The sequence below is a fragment of the Cibotium barometz genome, chromosome 29 (assembly GCF_041138505.1).
Source record: "Cibotium barometz isolate CiBa-2024 chromosome 29, ASM4113850v1, whole genome shotgun sequence".
Classification (NCBI taxonomy): domain Eukaryota; kingdom Viridiplantae; phylum Streptophyta; class Polypodiopsida; order Cyatheales; family Cibotiaceae; genus Cibotium; species Cibotium barometz.
The window spans coordinates 1,608,139-1,629,243 of record NC_141074.1 but is presented as its reverse complement, the minus strand read 5'-3'; the positions used below and the strand labels follow the sequence as shown (position 1 = coordinate 1,629,243).

The 21,105-nt window shown below is 47.6% G+C and overlaps 1 protein-coding gene across 1 annotated transcript in view; it reads left to right on the top strand.

The window, feature by feature from the left end:
• The first annotated feature begins 536 nt into the window (after positions 1–536).
• The window catches only part of LOC147621722 (uncharacterized), a 92,780-nt gene continuing 72,211 nt past the window's right edge, over positions 537–21,105 (top strand). Inside the window, exon 1 of the mRNA XM_086822758.1 lies at positions 537–1,305. Coding sequence (XP_086678884.1) covers positions 895–1,305 — 411 coding nt within the window. The 5' untranslated portion in view covers positions 537–894. The remainder of the gene's footprint in view (positions 1,306–21,105) is intronic.

Sequence of the window (21,105 nt, the reverse complement as noted above, 5' to 3'; positions counted from 1 at the left end):
CTCTTGTCCTAGTGCTTATACCCCATGTACTTCCCTATGATGATCATTGTATCAGTCTCTACTTGTAGAGAGCTATGCTATTTGTACTTGTTTTGTTTTTCTTTTCCATGATAAGACGTACCATGGATAGCATTGTATCACTTTGGTCTCATAGACCCATTGGGCCTTTAGGAGACATTTAATATAACTCTCTCTCTCTCTCTCTCTCTCTCTCTCTCGTGTGCGTGCACGTGTGCTCTCTCAATCAAATGAACAATGATTCTCTCTTGCTCTCTCGTGAATTTCAAATGTTTTTTCTTTTCCATAAGATTTTTGTTAAAATATTTATGGTCTCATTTCTTTCTTCAATGCAATATATGCTAAAAAATGTTTATGGTCTCATTTCTTTCTTTAATGCAATATATATATATAAATGATGCTAGAATTGGTACTGGAATTCTATGTGGGAATGCAATATATATTTGGGAGATCTAAATTAATAGAGCCATTAGGTGAGAATTGTTTCTTGGGAGAGCTCAGAGATCCCACTCCACAGACGCCCAAAAATAGGGAATGACGCTGACTCCCGAGTGCTCCTAGGTTTGGTCATTTCCAAGATTTGGGCGGGACAGCTGCAAGACAAAAAAAAGAAAGAAAGAAAGGACGCAAGGAAGCATAGCGTGTGCGCTTCTTCTTCTTCAGACGTCGTCTTCTTGTTCAAATTCGCACACAACTGCAACACAATTAACTTGGCCACTGCTTCTTGGGTCTTGTCCGATTTCCTGACAACTTGCGCAGCTTTGGATAAAGGAGCAATTGGGCGCTCAAATCCTTAAACTGGGTTCTTTGCTAGGTCAAAAAAATCAAATACCCACCTTCATATTCATCTTGCATTTGCTGTTCCTAACTTGTTCCATGGACGTTGAGCAGCAGCCAGTTACCCATGATTTCCCACCTGCTTTGCCACCCACATATTTCACCTCAGACAACTTTGATGCAGCCCGTCCGCCTTTCAAACGAGCCAGGTGGGTGGCGCCTCTTCCATACCCTCAGAATTCAAACCTGTTTCCCGCCCTTTCTGCCTCAACAGAACCATCCAAAGCGTCCCTTGTGCCTCAGCCTCACACCACCACATCCAGCAGCTTGGATACTTTGCAGGAAAGAAAAAAAGCAGATTCTGATGGGCTCAGCCTAGCCGAAGCTCTTGCTGAACTGGAAAGAGTGCGCCTGAAGAATGCGGATTTGCTGCAGACCATATCCTCTCTCGAGGCTCGCCTTGCAAAGAGAGAGAGAGATGGTACTGAAGGGGGGGATCGAAGGGCAGGGGTATGTGTACATGCGTTCTTTTTCCAGCGACTCAGTTTGCTCCTTTTTTGAAATTTTCACATGGGAAAATGCCTGAGCCTTGAACTTGCTGGTACTAAGGTGCACTCGTCTTTGTGAAAGAGCGTCGGAAGGTAGAAATCCTTCTCTCTCTGGAATTTACTCACACCGCTCACCATAGCGATAAGTGTACCACAGTTATGTTAAAATTCTAAATGATTTAGCACCCATGTGTTGGGTGTCGTAGTCTAAGTCGCAATGAACCTTAGTGGATGGTGTAGACATGAAGCCTAAGGTTAGTGGCAATTACTCTTAGGGAATGTAGCTAGGGTAGATCGAGGTCACTACATTATCGCTAAGATCATTTGAGAGCTCTAGGTGAGCCTTTATACACATGCAATCTCTTGTTTATCCTTGGAGTCCTCCCATGGCTCTCAAAGCTTGATTGTGGTTTTCATTGCAAATTTATTTGAGTATGAGTGAGTTAAGTTCTTCTCTTAGTGGTAATAGATTAGTGCTAATCTCAATGAATTTGTTCATTTCAAGTGTTAGTTGTAGGTTCATTGAGAGTGGGAGTCTTGAGGGGGTTGTTTGCATGGGTTGTGTGATCTTGAGCCTTCTTCTTGGTGAGGGTTCTGTGTGTGAGTTCTTAGCCTCTTCATATGCCCTTCCTTGTTAGCGCAAACAAGAGAGAGAAATATGTTCTTCTTTGTGAGGTTTTTGTGTGTGTAAGTTCTTATTCTCTTCACGTTCCTTCCTTGTTAGTGGAAACAAGAGAAATATTCTCTGTGTGAGGTATTTTGTGTGTGTGTGTGTGTGTGTGTGTGTGTGTGTGTGTGTGTGTTGAAGTTCGTAGTCTCTTCATCTTCCCTTCCTTGTTAGTGCAAACAAGAGAGAAATATTTGTGAGGTAGTGTGTGTGTGTGTGTGAGAGAGAGAGAGAGAGAGAGAGAAAGAAAGAAAGAGAGAGAGAAAGAAAGACTTTATTAACGTCTTCCAAAAGACCGAACTCGGCCTATGAGACAAATCGGTGTACCTGTATGGGGTATCCTCTGTCATCCCAACAAAATGAAAAAGTACTGAACTAAAAAAGCTGAATCTGGGTGTGCAATAAGTACAATGAGTGGGGGAGGGGATGGAGCTTTTCTACTAGGAGAATGCAAAGCTATATGCATTGAGTATACAATCATGATATGCAACCTAGCTAGCTCCATCCTGTACCATACTGGGGGTATAAAATGGTATACATTAATGAAGGGGGTGTCCACAGCTCCTTGAAGAACATGCCTGGGTCTGCTTTGAAGCAAGCCAGTCGCTCCGCACCCTCTCTGTGAAACTGAGCTCTGATCTTTGTTATCTCTCTTTGGTATAGGCGTGGTGTCCGAAAGCCAGGTGTCCTCTGTCTCCTGCGGGCTCTGAGTGTCTTTGCTCTCTGGAGAGTAATTCCCTGCCGTATAGGGGCTGGGAGTGTGATGGATCTTTGAAAAAATGTAGTAATCTGTGTCTGTCGTCCCCCCTCTGGAGCTGTCTGAGCCTGTAATGATGTCTCTCTGTGACGCTATATGTCTAGAATGAATCTCCCCAGTATGCGTTGGTCTGCTACCTCAAAGATCTGGCGTACAGAATGTGGCTCTCTAAATAAAATGGGATATCTCTCTCTGATGGCTGTATATGCTCTGCATCTGCATACATAATGCTCCTCACTCTCCACCTCCTCTCTGCACAATCTGCATACCCTCTCCTCTCGGGGGATCCGTGCTGCTCTGCCAGTCTCGATCTCCAATCGATGTGATGAAACTCTAAGCTAACCAATAGCCACTCGGGAGCCGTGTCATAATATGTACTGACGTACCTGCTAAATCAACTCCATCTCCGCCTCCCCGTGTAATGAAGTCAGCCACCTCATCAATGTATAACCCAAATAGTGTGGGGAAAAGTGGGCATCCTTGCTTCACACCAATGGTGCTAGCAATAGTCTCGGACATACCTCCTGGACATCTGACTTGCCCAAAAACCTGCTCATATAATGCATAGATGCCCCATGTCATATCTGCTGGTATGCCAAGAGATTGCAGGCGTTGAAAGAGCCTCTCTCGTGGTATTGTGTCAAATGCCTTGCGGAATCCACAAAGTAGCAATAGAGCTTTCTCTTCTTCACTCTGGCCTGATCAATCATACATCTCAAAGTGACTACATGGTCAGTGGTAGAGAAAGCTCTCTTGAAGCCTGCCTGTCCTGATGAGCGTAAACCTGCTCGCTCAGCGTATAAGCTAAGCTCTTCCTCCAACACTGCACCATAGAGTTTGGCCAACACGTGGCCAACCATGCTCGGATCGAGCATATCCCCTGTTTTGTGAATCGGCACAATGGTGTGCATCGTCCACTCCACAGGCAAACCCTCTGCTAGTGCCCTGTTAAACAGGTGTGCAAGAAAAGGAGCCAAAGAATCTACTGCATATATGAGATGCTCACCTTGCAGGCCCATATGGTCGGCGGCCCGTCCATGCTGTAGGTGGCAGATAGCTTCCTTTACCATCCAGTGGGTAAAGAAGCTAGCTGTGGTAAGTCGAGGCTCCTGTGGCTGAGGTATAGGTGGCTGCTGTGGGGCGTGGTATAGGCCCTCTGCATATGTGTGCCATGTCTGTGGGTCTGCAATAGGTGTCAGTGTCCGGGGCTCTTTGAAGTGCCGCCATGAGATAGGGCTATCTCTACTCATGCAAAAATGAAAGATCTCTAGCTCCTGTATATCTGCGAAGGCCCACCTTTTGCGGCGAGTAAGTCTCCTCATCTCTCTCCTCGACTCCTGCTGCTCTGTGATGGCTCCCAAGGCTCTCTGTATGCGGAGCCGTGAGTATAGGGCTCTGCACTCGTCATCATACCATATGTTCTGGGGCATAGTCTTAGATCTCGCAGGCTCTCCTGAGTGGACACGATGTGGGAAGCTCTATAATGCAGCCGTGTGTAGGAGTGATGCCAGCTGGGCTTTAATGGTATCCATAGGTGCTAGGGGATCCATGAGTAGGAGCCCATCCTCTACTCTGCTAGTGTATATGTCTGCCATGTCATGTGTGAAGTAGATGGTAGTGTGTGGCGTCGGTATGTGGGGGGCTGGTGATACTGGTGATCCGGCTAGTGAAAATGCCAAGTATGTATGATCTGTCCCAATAGGACGAGGTGGAATGGAGAATGAGGTGACAAGCTGTGATGCCTCCAAAGACCCCATAATGTAGTCTACCACCGTGCCTCCGGTCCGTGTATGACCCCCATGTGGGAAGCATGTCAGCCCTCCTGATCCCGGCCACTGTAGCATCCCATTATAAATAACGAGACGATGCCTGGCTCCCAACTCTAGTAAGTGGTCCCCATAATGTCCTCTGTCTAGTCCAGTGTCCTCTGATGCCCGACTAGCCCCTATCTCCTCTGGATCCACAGGGTGGAGGATCTCCATGTCATCATAGTCATACACCTCACATTGTCTGCTATGTGTGTGGGCATTGAAGTTGCCCGTAAGAAATACTTTCCCTAGTGTAGTGAAACGAGACCCAAGCAGGGGTCACCCCTTCCTGGACTCACTTCTCCAGTTAGCACTTTATTATACACTCTTAAAAGACAATAGCACAAGACAAAATAGCAAAAAGTAATTAACAACTCTGAGCATAGATAGATGACACCACACTGAGGCCGGAACGGCCGGCCCCCCCCCAAGGAAATGATATTATTACTTGGGAGAATTTGTTACAAGTACACGGGCCCAAGGCCAGATTTCCAATAAGCAATGCACAATGAAAACAAAGTATCAAACCCAAACATGTTTGTTGATGCCGAGTCTGCAGTCACCAAGGGCTGCCCCGTCCATAGCACCTTCCAGAGTCACACTTCGCGTGCAATCCACCTGTCCCTGGCACTACGGATCACGCCGTGCCAGTCCTAGCGATGGGGCACCCTCACGGAGTTGACTCGGTGAATGGAAGAGGAGTCCAGACATAGGAGAGCAGGAGAATTCCTCATTCTTCGCGATGAAAATCTTCTGGAGCCACCGTACAGCCAGTAGGAAGAGTGAAACAACCTGGGCCACTTGTAGGAAATGTGTATGTCCTAAATCCACGCGGATAACCCCACTGGTTTGACCTGCTATACCTGCTGTACCTGCTGCTGTACCTGCTGTACCTGCTGTACGACCAGAATCAGCAAATAATGAAGGTATTGTACCTGCTGTACCTGCTGTACGACCAGAATCAGCAATTAATGAAGGTACTGTACCTGCTGTACCTGCTGGTGTACCTGCTGTACGACTAGAATCAGCAATTAATGAAGGTACTGTACCTGCTGTACCTGCTGTACCTGCTGGTGTACCTGCTGTACCTGCTGTACGACCAGAATCAGCAATTAATGAAGGTACTGTACCTGCAGTACTTGCTGTACCTGCTGGTGTACCTGCTGTACCTGCTGTACGACCAGTTTCATGAGAATAATGAGTGCTCCAGCCTGTTTTCTCTAAATCCCAGCCAACAATTGTGTTTTCTTCCTCCAAAATGCAAGGGAGAGGGCTGGAAGTGAGGCGCCTTCCTCCCATGCAAAAGATTGGGTGTGGTAGGTGGGGTAGGTGGCCAACCCCCACCCCACATGCTATAAAAGGGTGCCCAGGCCAAAAGAGGGTGCCCACACTTATAAAGTGTCCACCTACTTTTAATGAAGTATGAAACCTGTAAGTTATAAGGCTTATAACTTAAAGCTCTTATTTAAATAAGGATTTCCCACCTGTTCACACGCCACAAAACCTGTCAGAAGACAAGGCATTCCACGGCTCACGGGAGGGCGTCCCCGACCCCTGAGCTAGACACACATGTCAGGCATGCAAACAAAACCAGTTCACGCGAAAACATTTCAAAGGCAGGCAAACATGAGTGCACAATGCAACATTGTTAAAGGATAATCTCCGTTCATGTACTTGCACAATACTTGACATTTCCGGGCACAAACAGGCCCACCGGAAAGTCAATTCCAGGTACACACACAGTGTACAATCCACCCGTCCCTGGCACTACGAATCACGCCGTGCCAGTCCTAGCGGTGGTAATCCAGAAACATACACCGTGTGCAATCCACCCGTCCCTGGCACTACGAATCACGCCGTGCCAGTCCTAGCGATGGAGCACCACTACGGAGTATGCTCATCCAGAGCCCAAAGCTCACAGTGACTCTGGAAGGTGCTATGGACGGGGCAGCCCTTGGTGACTGCAGACTCGGCATCAACAAACATGTTTGGGTTTGATACTTTGTTTTCATTGTGCATTGCTTATTGGAAATCTGGCCTTGGGCCCGTGTACTTGTAACAAATTCTCCCAAGTAATAATATCATTTCCTTGGGGGGGGGCCGGCCGTTCCGGCCTCAGTGTGGTGTCATCTATCTATGCTCAGAGTTGTTAATTACTTTTTGCTATTTTGTCTTGTGCTATTGTCTTTTAAGAGTGTATAATAAAGTGCTAACTGGAGAAGTGAGTCCAGGAAGGGGTGACCCCTGCTTGGGTCTCGTTTCAGTGGTATCAGGGCTGAAACGAGACCCAAGCAGGGGTCACCCCTTCGTGGACTCACTTCTCCAGTTAGCACTTTATTATACACTCTTAAAAGACAATAGCACAAGACAAAATAGCAAAAAGTAATTAACAACTCTGAGCATAGATAGATGACACCACACTGAGGCCGGAACGGCCGGCCCCCCCAAGGAAATGATATTATTACTTGGGAGAATTTGTTACAAGTACACGGGCCCAAGGCCAGATTTCCAATAAGCAATGCACAATGAAAACAAAGTATCAAACCCAAACATGTTTGTTGATGCCGAGTCTGCAGTCACCAAGGGCTGCCCCGTCCATAGCACCTTCCAGAGTCACACTTCGCGTGCAATCCACCCGTCCCTGGCACTACGGATCACGCCGTGCCAGTCCTAGCGATGGGGCACCCTCACGGAGTTGACTCGGTGAATGGAAGAGGAGTCCAGACATAGGAGAGCAGGAGAATTCCTCATTCTTCGCGATGAAAATCTTCTGGAGCCACCGTACAGCCAGTAGGAAGAGTGAAACAACCTGGGCCACTTGTAGGAAATGCGTATGTCCTAAATCCACGCGGATAACCCCACTGGTTTGACCTGCTATACCTGCTGTACCTGCTGTACGACCAGAATCAGCAAATAATGAAGGTATTGTACCTGCTGTACCTGCTGTACCTGCTGGTGTACCTGCTGTACGACCAGAATCAGCAATTAATGAAGGTACTGTACCTGCTGTACCTGCTGGTGTACCTGCTGGTGTACCTGCTGTACGACCAGAATCAGCAATTAATGAAGGTACTGTACCTGCTGTACCTGCTGGTGTACCTGCTGCACCTGCTGCACGACCAGAATCAGCAATTAATGAAGGTACTGTACCTGCAGTACTTGCTGTACCTGCTGTACCTGCTGTACGACCAGTTTCATGAGAATAATGAGTGCTCCAGCCTGTTTTCTCTAAATCCCAGCCAACAATTGTGTTTTCTTCCTCCAAAATGCAAGGGAGAGGGCTGGAAGTGAGGCGCCTTCCTCCCATGCAAAAGATTGGGTGTGGTAGGTGGGGTAGGTGGCCAACCCCCACCCCACATGCTATAAAAGGGTGCCTAGGCCAAAAGAGGGTGCCCACACTTATAAAGTGTCCACCTACTTTTAATGAAGTATGAAACCTGTAAGTTATAAGGCTTATAACTTAAAGCTCTTATTTAAATAAGGATTTCCCACCTGTTCACACGCCACAAAACCTGTCAGAAGACAAGGCATTCCACGGCTCACGGGAGGGCGTCCCCGACCCCTGAGCTAGACACACATGTCAGGCATGCAAACAAAACCAGTTCACGCGAAAACATTTCAAAGGCAGGCAAACATGAGTGCACAATGCAACATTGTTAAAGGATAATCTCCGTTCATGTACTTGCACAATACTTGACATTTCCGGGCACAAACAGGCCCACCGGAAAGTCAATTCCAGGTACACACACAGTGTACAATCCACCCGTCCCTGGCACTACGAATCACGCCGTGCCAGTCCTAGCGGTGGTAATCCAGAAACATACACCGTGTGCAATCCACCCGTCCCTGGCACTATGAATCACGCCGTGCCAGTCCTAGCGATGGAGCACCACTACGGAGTATGCTCATCCAGAGCCCAAAGCTCACACAAGAAGATAAGAGGACCATTAGATAGCTCAATGGTGACAGTAGAATAATGCATAATCTCCTCTGACAGACAAGTGTATGGCGAGGCTCCTGTCTCCTCCTCCTGTGGCATGTCCTCTGTAATGACATAGGAGGATCCTGATGGAGGAAAGTAACATAGGGCTATGTATATAACCCTGTCCTGTGAGAGCTGTAAGCTGATCCACATGTATCTGGCCTCTGGATCCTGTGCTACCACTCTCAGTCTCCCCTGTAGCTCCGTCTGAATAGAACTGCTACTCCCCTCGACTCTCTCGAGGTACCCTGGCGTGTGGTCCTCCTGTATGCTGACTCCCACTGGAATCCCTCTACTCAAGGTAGCCCTATCTCTGGGCTCTGATGTGTCTCTGTTAGAAGTATGATGTCTCTCCCCACCATAACATGCTCCAGTTGTCCAGGCTGCACCCATAGTGAACCATTACAGTTCCATACTGCCATGTGTATCTCTGTCAGTGGCCTGGTCTGTGTCCCATAGGCCCCAAACCGCTAATCCATGGGCCGGCCATCAATGATGACCGGACCATCTCGGTAGAAGGCCTTCTTGTCTTCTCTCCTCGCGTGTAAGACTCGTGGCATGCAAGCTCTCCTATGCTCAAGCTGCATCCTCGTGAGATCATCATCTAAGAAAATAGGAGCTCCCTCTAAACCTCGTAGTATGACCCTCTTCCTCATGAAGGTGACCCTCTCCGTCTCTCCTGCAAACTGTAGGATGAGGGCTCGCTTGCGTGTTGAGTCTTTCCCGGCTCTCCATGCTTTGGTGAAGGGGAGAGGGTCCTCTTCCCTGTAGCCGAGCTTCATGCATAGAAGCTGTCCATCTTTCTTGGGAGTGGAGTCGGGTGTCTCGGCTATACCTGTGACTCGAATGTTGAGGCGGCGGGCATGCCTCATCTCCTCCTCCTCAATGGTGGTGTGAATGATTTGATGTTCTTCCCTTTGAGTCTCCTCCCTCACTTCTTTGCGGATGTTCTTCTTCACCACGTCAACCCATCCTGACTGCTTGGCTTCGAGTTTTCCCTCCATGTCCTTTGTGATCTCCTTGGAGATCTCTTCTTTGATGGCCGTGAGAGTGTTCTCATTGATCTCCCCTTCTTCCTTCTCGGTGTTCTTTACGGCTACCAGTTCCTCTTTCAATGCACTCACCTCCTCCTTGAGTGCCGTGTCTCTTGTTCAAGGTCCGTGACCCGTGCTTCGAGGGCCATGATGTGCCAGTGTAGTTTGTTCTCCACCTCATTGAGGTTGGAATCGGATGTCTTCTTGTTCTCCTTGATTAATGCCTTCATTGCCATCTCGAGGGCCTCGAGTTTCTCTTGGAGACTCGGGGCCATTCCTCCAGATTTATGAACTCATGGAAGGGTTGTAACCCTGGTGAGTGACTCTGGACTCATGGAAGGGTGGTTACCCTGGTGAGTACTTTTTGGTCCTGTGTGGGCGGCGCCTGTGAACGGGCTAGTTGGACTTACAAGATGTAAGTTGGGAGATTTCATCCACTATGTTTGTGCACCGGCATATGTATGTGAGTTGCACATGCATAGATGACTTGTTTTTGATGCCTGGACATTGCTTGGTATTTTACCTGTGAATGCCCATGGGCACCGGGGAGTCGGGACGCCTGGACAACCCGTGGATACACATGTGCACACCTATTTGGGACTCATATGGTTTCCTTATGTGTTTTGCAGGTGGTAGGTGTGCACACTTAACCCGATTTATTCATTATTTCATGTTACTAAGGTTTATTGGGTGCAGGGTTCACATTCACTTAAAGTGTGGGCGGACACACTTATAATTTTATAAGTGAGTTCACATCAGGCTGGACTATTTTTAATGAACCAAGGCCAATTATGAGAGATGGGCACCCGAGCACTCCCAAATAGCTCCACGAGTTGCTATTCTGGGTGTGGGAGGGCCAAAGTGGGCAAGCCCTGACTTGGAGAGCACACATCTGAAAAACGTGGACTGTTAGGAGCTGTTGGGACAAGAAAAACAGCAAGTTTACTCGGTTTGCATGAGCTACAGGTGGAGTACATGCCAAGAGCAAGAGTCCACGTGGGAAGAGACCCAGGCATGAGTCTCCTAAGCCTAGACATGAGGCTGGAGACAGGTCTCGTTCTAAAAAGAAAAGCTGAGAGTTCAAGTCAGGAGACAAAGATGTGAAGTTTGAGAACTTCTATGGCAAGATGGATACTACGAAGGCGCTTGCTTTTGTGAGACAGTTTGAAATTGCTTTTTGCAATGAAGATTTCTCTGAGAAGTCTAAACTCAGGCATGTGGGTATGCATCTCAAAGAGACAGCTAGTGATTGGTGGATGGCCAAACTTTTGGATGCAAGTGCTGCCCGCACATGGAATGACTTTAAAATTCAGTTTTATGCTCAATTCTTGCCTCCAAACACCCAAAGAGTGGGATTGGTTGAAGCAGGATGAAGGAGAGACAGTGTAGACATATATAGCTAAGTACTGGAAGGTACTGCTGAAAGTTACTCCCTTTATGACTCTTTCTAATGGGGAGAAGAAACGGAAGTTTTAATCAAGTTTGCACCCCATCATTCAAGAGAGCTTACAGACGTACCCAAATCAGGCTCTTCAGCAATTGATATACTCGGCACTCATAGCTGAAAATTTGCATATGAAGTGGGTTAAAAACAAGTCGAATTCAGATTCATTTTAAGGGCAAGAGACGGGCTGGTTATGACTAGAAAAAGGGTGGACAGCCCTATAAACGTGAGCAGAAAGATGCCTCAGATACAAAGGGAAACTCGTCTAAGAAGCCGGGGGGTAAACACAATGATTTTGGGCTGTCAAAACAGCAGAGGCTTGATTATGTACGTGATGGGAAATGTTTTGGTTGTGGTAGTAAGGATCACATATTTACCAAATGCCCGTAGAATCCCAAGAATGCAGAAAAGCCTCGTGTGAATGTTGTGCCCGATGTGCAGGGAAACACGGGGCAACCCCCAGATCATAGAACAATATGTAAAGCATGGGGACAGTTGAGGGATCAGCCCACACTCTTTTTGTTTGATGATGCTGTAATATGCGGAAGCTTCGGAGAAGGATCGGTACTTCAAAACTCAGAAATCAGCACTCTTTTCGCGACGGAAATTAACGCACAAACTAAAAGGAGATGTGCAGAAAATAGAGAGAGAAGGGGAAGATGGAGAGGACACAGTATTGGGTCCCAATTACCCTCTGTAGGGCCCCCACCACGGATGGTGTATTTGCTTTATTAGAATGATGTAAATCTGAAAACAAATATAGAAAACTTGACCTTTTCTTGGCTGGAAAATCCTGCCCTTGACCTTCAGAAGTCCACCCCTTTGCTTGGCAATCTCCTTGGCTTGCTGGCCCTTGATTGGCTTGAGCACTTGGTGAAAACTGAGATGAATGATGGGATTATGGCCTCCACTATTTATGCTCCTCCTGAGGAGCAGTCGGCCAGCTGAAAAAACAAGCTATGTCCCACGACTGGTGAAATTCAGCAATAAATACTGAATTAAATCCCAAAAAATACCACCTTTTTTCCCTAACAGGCTGAAAGTGATGCGCTTGCTTCTGATTGGCTGGACACCACTTTTGTCCACAATCCCAAGGCTGGGCAGCCTGTATGGGCTGCCCCATACATGCCCTACAGCCATATAAAGGCTGTAACCTCTTGGAGATTGCCTTATCTGTGCCCTAGGGCTGTCCTACAGCCCCTCCATGGCTGGTGGGTTCAGCCTGGGCCTTCTTGGCCCTCATGGGGGTGGTTCTACACCATTCCCATGCCCACACTCAGATCCGGAGTAGTCCTATGTGGGCTGGCCCCTTGTCCTAAACATAATCTACTCAGTGATCTGGCATCTGGTACCATACCAGATACACAGAACCACTGACATCATTCTAGAGGGAGACTCACAGCGCGGACTGGCACTGTTTCATGTGCAGGACAGTGCACACCTGACCTTGGACTCATGTGCAGGACAATGCACACCTAACCTCGGACGAATGAGATGGATCCCTGGCTGACTCGTCCCGGACTGGGCTCACATGGGACCAGTTCACCATCCCAGGTCCTGCACCTTCTATACAGAAATGTCTACGTGGCATCCAAGTGCGGGATGCACGTGACATCCCTTCTGCTTAACTTGACGGAAGCTGCATAGCCTCCAAATAATCCGTCAATAATGCCGGATAGTCTTCGAAAAATTCTTTGTCGAGCCATACCGCTTCATGAGTTCCTCGGTCCTGAAACTTCGTGAGGAATTGTCGTAGTCTTCGGCCTGAGCCATGCTTGAAACGGTGCAGAAGGATCTGTTCTGGAACCATTACTTCTGCTTCATCAACAATGTCTGGTTCCGCTTCGTCTTTGACCTCTGAAGGGGGTGGACCTGCATATGGCTTTAACCAACTGACATGAAATACATCGTGCATAGTCCAACTCGGAGGTAGCTTTAACTGCATAGACACGTCATTAATCTTTTTTCGGATGGGAAATGGTCCGAAGCTCCTGAAAGACAACTTTGGGCATCGCTTGCCCACCTGCTTCAATCTTTGCTTCATAATCCGAAGATACACCCAATCCCCTTCCGAAAACTTCATGTCCCTTCGGTCTTTATTGGCCTGTCGAGTGTAGGCCTCTTGCGCTTTAGCCAATCTGTCTTTAACGGACTCTAGGATCTCCTGGTAAGACTCCGTCACTCTGTTCGCCTCCGGTACTGAAGACGAAGTCCTGGTTAACAACGACTGGAAAGGCCTTTCAAACGCTGCCTCATATGGAGTCCTACCAATAGCTGAAGAAAAAGAGTCATTCAAAACAGCTTGAACTAAAGGCAAAAACGATTCCCACTTACCTTGCTGATCGTGGACATAACACTTCAGCACATCAAAGGCCAACTGGTTGTATATCTCTGTCTGGCCATCTGTCTGTGGGTGGAATGCACTGGAAAAATTCAACTTAGTACCAAAATTATCAAACAATGCCCTCCAAAAATGACTGGTAAACTTGGCATCTCGGTCTGACACTATGGTTCTAGGCATCCCGCCAATCGGGTACCAATGCCGAACGAATAGCTGGGCAACATCCTCGGCGGTCACATTGGCCCTGCAAGGAATAAGCATAACAAATTTGCTGAACCTATCAACAATAGTTAAACACTGCGTATTACGCTTACTCGGACTGGGAGGCAGATTTGTGACAAAGTCCATCGAAATGTCCTGGAAAGGACCCTCAGGAATTGGCAAAGGCTGTAACAACCCTATCTTCTTTCCACGAGGAGCTTTCACCTTTTGACAAATGTCACAGCGTTGTACATATGTAAACACATCACGCCTCATCTTTGGCCAATAGTATTGCCGTTCTAATTTCTCCAGAGTCGAATTCATGTCCCTATGACCACCTGTAATGGCGTCATGGGCATCATGGAGAAGAGCTGCCCGGAATGATTTCATGACACATAGTCGGCCTTTGTAGAAAAGCCAACCATCGCGTATCAGAAAATGGCATGGTCCTGTGGCATCCAATGCTTGTTCCCACTGAGTACCGAATTCCTCGGAATCCGCGTACGTGTGCTTCATGTCTTCGAGTCTTGTACCAACAAGGTCAAGTCCAGTGTCTGAATCGTAGATACTTGTCCCTTCCTGCTCAAAGCATCGGCCACTGGATTGGCCTTTCCTGGAAGGTACTCAATCATACCACCGAACTGCTGGAATATCTGACTCCAGCGGTGTTGTCGATCACTCCATTGTGCACTTGGCGTCGTCTGAATCCAGCGCAATGCCTGATGGTCAGTGCGAACCTCGAAGTCACGGCCATATAGGAAATGTTTCCAATGTTTCAAGGCCTGTATAACTGCTAGGAGTTCACGATGATAGACTGAGTAGTTCTTTTCGGCGGGCAGTAACTTACGAGACATGTAAGCTATTGGATGACCATTCTGTTGCAATACACCTCCAATTGCGATGTTACTCGCATCGGTGATCACTTGAAATGGTTCGTCCCACGAGGCAAGGGCTAAACAAGGCGCTTCTGACAAAGCCACCTTGAGGTTCTGGAATGTCTCCAACGCTCGTGGAGTCATTCGAATCTTTTGCCTTCTTGTTTTCACTCCCTTTAGCAGATCGGTGAGGTCTGTCGAGAGATCAGAAAACTTGGCAATGTGGGTGGAATATGCCTGGCATATACCCACAAATGATCTAATGTCATAAGCGGTCTGAGGTACTTCCCAGTTAACAATCTCGGCCACTTTAGCCGGATCAAGTCGAATGCCTTCGGCACTAATTATATATCCCAAGTAATGTACCTGGAACAGATAAAATTTCGACTTCTTTTCATTGACATAGAGCTCGTTGCTTTCCAGCAACTTAAGGACTTTCTCCACATCAATGTCATGCTGCTCAACTGTAGCTGAAAATATGAGTATGTCGTCTAGAAATATGAACACACACTCTCCAATCAACTCCCGGAAAATACGCATCATCATGCGGTTAAATGTAGCTGGGGCGTTCGTTAAACCAAATGGCATGACCACAAATTCATAGTGGGCCCGTTCTGTACGGAAGGCTGTTTTGGGGATGTCCCCCTCTACAATCCGTACCTGGTGGTACCCACTCTTTAAATCCAATTTAGAGAACACCTTAGCTCCATTCAGCCTCTCGAGAATATAGTCAATTCGAGGCATCGGGAATCTGCTCTTGATAGTCAGCTTGTTGAGTGCACGATAATCGACACACAACCGAGAAGACCCATCTTTCTTCTTGACAAACAAGATCGATGCTGCAAATGGCGACACGTTGGGACGGATGAAGCCAGCTTGCAACAATTCTTGGAGTTGGCGGTCCAACTCCGATTCCATTGCTTTAGAAAGGCGATACGGAAACTTGCTCGGGGGTTCCGAGCCTGGGAGGAGGTCAATCTTGTGATCCTCCGGTCTGGACGGGGGAAGCTGGGGAGGGAGACTGTCCCGAAGAAAAATCTTCTGGAACTTTTCATGGAGAACCGAGTACTTCTCGGAAGCACTGGCCACCGTCTGGGCTGTCTGGATGTAAATCATCGCACGCTGTGCGCCTTTCCTGACTGCTTGCTTAGCCTGCAAGTGGCTTATGAGTGGAAAGTTTGGAATACCTGGCTCACACTTAATGGTCACCGGGGTGTTTGACACATTCCGATCGATTTGGAACGTGTGCTTGTCCCACTTGACATCAGGAAGAAATTTGTGAAACCACTGGATACCCAAAATTATGTCTGCTCCTACAAGAGGGGCAACCATAAAGTCTCGCACAAACTCTATGCCCTGAATCACTAACTTAGCACCTAGAGCTTCATACTTGACGCTCGTTGTCATACCTGTGCTAAAACCCTCAACCTGTTTGTCCACCGGAGTCAGCTCGAAACCGGCTTGTTCCGTGACCACATCCTCCGTGCTGCCGGTGTCAAACAAGACAACGACTCTCTGGCCACCTATGTAGCCAAAGGACTTGAGCAATTCGTTGCGCTCATACTCCTGGTCATGGGCGCCCTTCTGCTTATCTTCGAGCTCTCGGCTAATAATTGCTCCAATTGAAGCACCGGGGGTTGAAGAACTAGGGGTAGCCGCTGGGGTTTGTGTGGGAGCTGTGCTCACCACGGAAGCTGTGGAGGCGGCGGCGGCCTTTGGAGGCTTCTTCGGACAATCCCGAGAAGTATGTCCTTTTGTGTGACAAAAGAAACATCTACCCTCCTCCTTGTACTGAGAAAGCTCCTCAGCACTCAACTTGCCACCTGTCTTGCCTGCCTCCGCTTTCTGGTCTGGAGTAAGCTTAGACGCATTGTTCGAGTTCTTGGAGCCAGAGGCTCCCGGGCTCTGTCCTAGGGAAGACCCCGTCTGGTTCAGGCTTTTGCCCCCCGAGGTGTTAGCCTTGGGAGAAGCCGGCTGGGAAGTCTTGGGCTTGCCACCATTGTGTTTCATTTCTGCACTCTGTGCAAGCGAGAGTGCGTCCTCAAAGGTGGCTGGCCTAAACATACGCACCTCCCATTGGATTTGTGTGTCCAGGCCATACAAAAACTGCCCTTTCTTGTCCGAATCAGATAAGCCTAATTGCAGACACAAGGTCGAAATTTTATTGGCAAACTGAAGGACTGGTTGCGCGTTCTGACGCGCTCCCCTGAACTCGTCTTCGAGTCGCTCAAGGTAGTGGGGCGGTAGAAACCGCTGCTTAAGGTCGCGGACGAACTCGTCCCACACATAAGCTGCCATACCTGCTCTGGTGTGGGCATGAGCCCACTGAGTCCACCAAGGAATGGCCTCACCTGCCAAGTACCAACTAGCTAAGATCACTTTGTCAGTATCGGTTTTTCTAACTGCGGCAAAGTAAGCTTCAAATTGATGTAACCATGAATAAAGAGTTGTAGGATCGAGTTTACCATTATACTTACTGAAATTCATTTTCTCGGGAAAATGATTCGAGGGCGCCGCCGGTGTCAATCTGGCGTCCAAAGCTCTGAGGTAACGCTCGTGTTCCACGCCTCGCATGGCGTCGTCTTCTCGTTGTCGAATCTCCAATGCACGCATCTGCATCTCAAGCAAGGAGCTTGGCTGCGGCTATGACCCAACGAGAGGGTCCCTGTGACGAGGATCTGGTATCTGGGATACGGAAGGAGGGGGAGGAGGAGATGGAAAATGCGACGCTGGGGAGCGAGAACGCTCCTCCAGAGCCAAGATCCGCGCCTTCTACTCATCCAACTTGGCTGTCTGGTCTGCGATTGCTCGCATCATCTGCTGGAACATGTCTGTGACACTCAAGCCGGGTGCCCTAGCTGGGCTACCTGGTGCACTCTGGTCCCATGGTTCTGGTTCTCTCTCATCGCCAAAGCTCGCCATAGCGGGAAAATGCAATTCCTTTCCGGAACGCAATCTGACCATCCACTATCTGTGTGGGAGACTTCCGGAGGCTTCCGGAGGCTAAAAACCAACCGTCCTTCGAGGGACAGGAGTCACTCCGAAAGGGGTAGTCCACCGGTGTCTAAAAACCAACCACACGAGCGAAAAAATTTTCTGGTTTTCTTTGCTGAATCTTTGTCCTTGAAGTAGGCTCTGATACCACTGTAATATGCGGAAGCTTCGGAGAAGGATCGGTACTTCAAAACTCAGAAATCAGCACTCTTTTCGCGACGGAAATTAATGCACAAACTGAAAGGAGATGTGCAGAAAATAGAGAGAGAAGGGGAAGATGGAGAGGACACAGTATTGGGTCCCAATTACCCTCTGTAGGGCCCCCACCACGGATGGTGTATTTGCTTTATTAGAATGATGTAAATCTGAAAACAAATACAGAAAACTTGACCTTTTCTTGGCTGGAAAATCCTGCCCTTGACCTTCAGAAGTCCACCCCTTTGCTTGGCAATCTCCTTGGCTTGATTGGCCCTTGATTGGCTTGAGCACTTGGTGAAAACTGAGATGAATGATGGGATTATGGCCTCCACTATTTATACTCCTCCTGAGGAGCAGTCGGCCAGCTGAAAAAACAAGCTATGTCCCACGACTGGTGAAATTAAGCAATAAATCCTGAATTAAATCCCAAAAAATACTACCTTTTCTTCCTAACAGGCTGAAAGTGATGCGCCTGCTTCTGATTGGCTGGACACCACTTTTGTCCACAATCCCAAGGCTGGGCAGCCTGTATGGGCTGCCCCATACATGCCCTACAGCCATATAAAGGCTGTAACCTCTTGGAGATTGCCTTCTCTGTGCCCTAGGGCTGTCCTACAGCCCCTCCATGGCTGGTGGGTTCAGCCTGGGCCTTCTTGGCCCTCATGGGGGTGGTTCTACACCATTCCCATGCCCACACTCAGATCCGGAGTAGTCCTATGGGCTGGCCCCTTGTCCTAAACATAATCTACTCAGTGATTTGGCATCCAGTACCATACCAGATACACAGAACCACTGACATCATTCTAGAGGGAGACTCACAGCGCGGACTGGCACTGTTTCATGTGCAGGACAGTGCACACCTGACCTTCCTGACCTTGGACTCATGTGCAGGACAATGCACACCTAACCTCGGACGACTGAGATGGATCCCTGGCTGACTCGTCCCGGACTGGGCTCACATGGGACCAGTTCACCATCCCAGGTCCTGCACCTTCTGTACAGAAATGTCTACGTGGCATCCAAGTGCGGGATGCACGTGACAGATGCATCCACAGATAATTTCGTTTCGGAACAAATGGCTGTTGCCATAGGCTTGGATGTATCAGATTTTGAGACTCAAATGAATGTAGATGCCGCTTTTGAGGGTAAAGGAGTTGATGTAACACCGATCATTGGCAAACTCCGAATTCATATACAGGGGTATCTTGATCATGAGAGTTTCTTAGTTGCTCCTCTCACAGGATGTGATGTTTTGTTAGGGATGCCTTGGCATGCTCGTATGGAGCCCAAGAAGGACTATAAGTCCAAGAAAATCAGCTTTGTTCACAGAGGTAGAGAGCTTGTTATAGAAGTTGGTACTCCAGGTAGTACCATACCTATTGTAAGTCATGTTAAGGTTTCCAAAATAATGAAGAAGTCATCTTGTTCTTACTTGGTTTTTGTACGAGAACAATCTGAACATGAGAATGTAAATGTAGATCATCTAACCCGAGAGTGCATAGACTTTTTGCGTGGTTATGGTGATTGTTTTAGGGATGCATTTATAGGAGAGTTGCCACCTGAGCATCCTGAAGATCATCGTATTGATGTGATACTTGGGAGTACGCCCCCGAATAGACCTCCTTACAAGGTGAGTGCAAGTCAACAAGAAGAGATTATGGCGCAGGTTAATGACTTGCTTGAGAAAGGGTTGATACGCCCTAGTTTATCTCCTTATTGCTCACCTGTGTTGCTGGTGCAAAAGAAAGACGGGACGTATAGGATGTGTGTGGATTATCGTGCCCTTAACAAGGTGACGATAAAGAATAGGTTTCCGATACCATGTATCGATGATATTTTGGATAGGTTGGAGGGTGCAGCATGTTTTAGCCGCATCGATCTTAAGAGTGGATATCATCAGATACGGGTGGCCCCTTAGGATATTCACAAAATTGCTTTTCGTACGTAGTTTGGGCTTTATGACTTCTTGGTGGTCCCGTTTGGACTTACCAATGCTCCTGCCACCTTTAATCGTATGGTGGATCGTATCTTCAGAGCACACAGAAAGTTCACTGGTACTTTCTTTGATGACATCATTATGTTCTCTAAAGATGAAGAGCAGCATAAGGAGCATTTGGCCATAGTGTTTGAAGAGCTTCGTCGCCATAAGCTCTACATTAATGGCAAGAAGAGTGAATTTTTCTTGGTTGAAATTCACTACCTTGGTCATATTGTATCCAAGGATGGAGTACGTATGGATCCCGCCAAGTTGCAGGCTATAAAAGGCTAGAATTGAAGAATGTACATGAGATCAGGAGCTTTCTAGGATTATGCTCATATTATCGCCGGTTTATTAAGCTCTTCGCCGAGATCGCTTCGCCTTTGCATGATTTAACAAAGAAGAAAGGTACTTTTCACTGGGGTGACAAGCAAAGGAATGCCTTTCTTAAGTTAATCATGACTGGACCGGTGCTGATCATTCCAGATTTGCATAAACCTTTCTCGGTGGAATGTGATGCATGTGGGAGTTGTATTGGTGCAATGTTGAACTAGGAAGGCCATGTAGTGGCATACGAGAGCCGTCGGTTGCAGCATGCCGAACTCCACTTGCAGGTTTACGAGAAAGAGTTATTGGCAGTGATTCATGCTCTCACGATGTGGAAGCATTATCTTTTGGGAGCTGAATTTACTGTTAGGACTGATCATCAGAGTCTACGGTATTTTCTTACACAGACTAAGCTATCTGAGAAACATATGAGATGGGCAAACTTCCTATCTATGTTTCATTTTCAGATTTTACATACTCCTGGTAAGAAGAATGTCCGATGTACTATCCCGAAGGCCTCAAGTAAGTGCTATTACAGTAGCCTATCATCAGGACTTATCAGATATGCGAAATTCTTATCATACAGATGATGATTTTCAGCATATATGGGCTGGTTTTCAGCAGGGTATAACAGCCCCGAATTACTCCGTACGTGATGGGTATTTGATATTTCATAATCGCTTATGTGTACATAAGGATTTGACACAGAAAGTGATGGATGAATGCGATGCACCGCCTTAGCAGGGCATAGAGGAATCCTTGCCACTACACAAGCTTTGGAGAGAGACTTTTTCTGGCCAGGAATGCGTAAAGACATAGATGACTATATGCGCCAATGCATGGTTTGCCAGAAAGTTAAGTTTGACAGGCATAAGACTCCGGGGTTGCTTCAACCGTTGCCGATTCCGAATCAGCCTTGGGAGAGTATTGACATGGATTTTTATCACAGGTCTTCCTAAGACGCAGCAACGGAATGATGCCATCTGGACTATTGTGGATAGGTTCAGTAAGCAGGCACATTTTATTCCGGTACGGAAGACCATAAAGCCAGAGCACATGGCAAAGATATTTATGGCACAGGTTTCAAGCATCATGGTATGCCAAAAATGTCACGTGCATCTCGCACTTGGATGCCACGTAGACATTTCTGTACAGA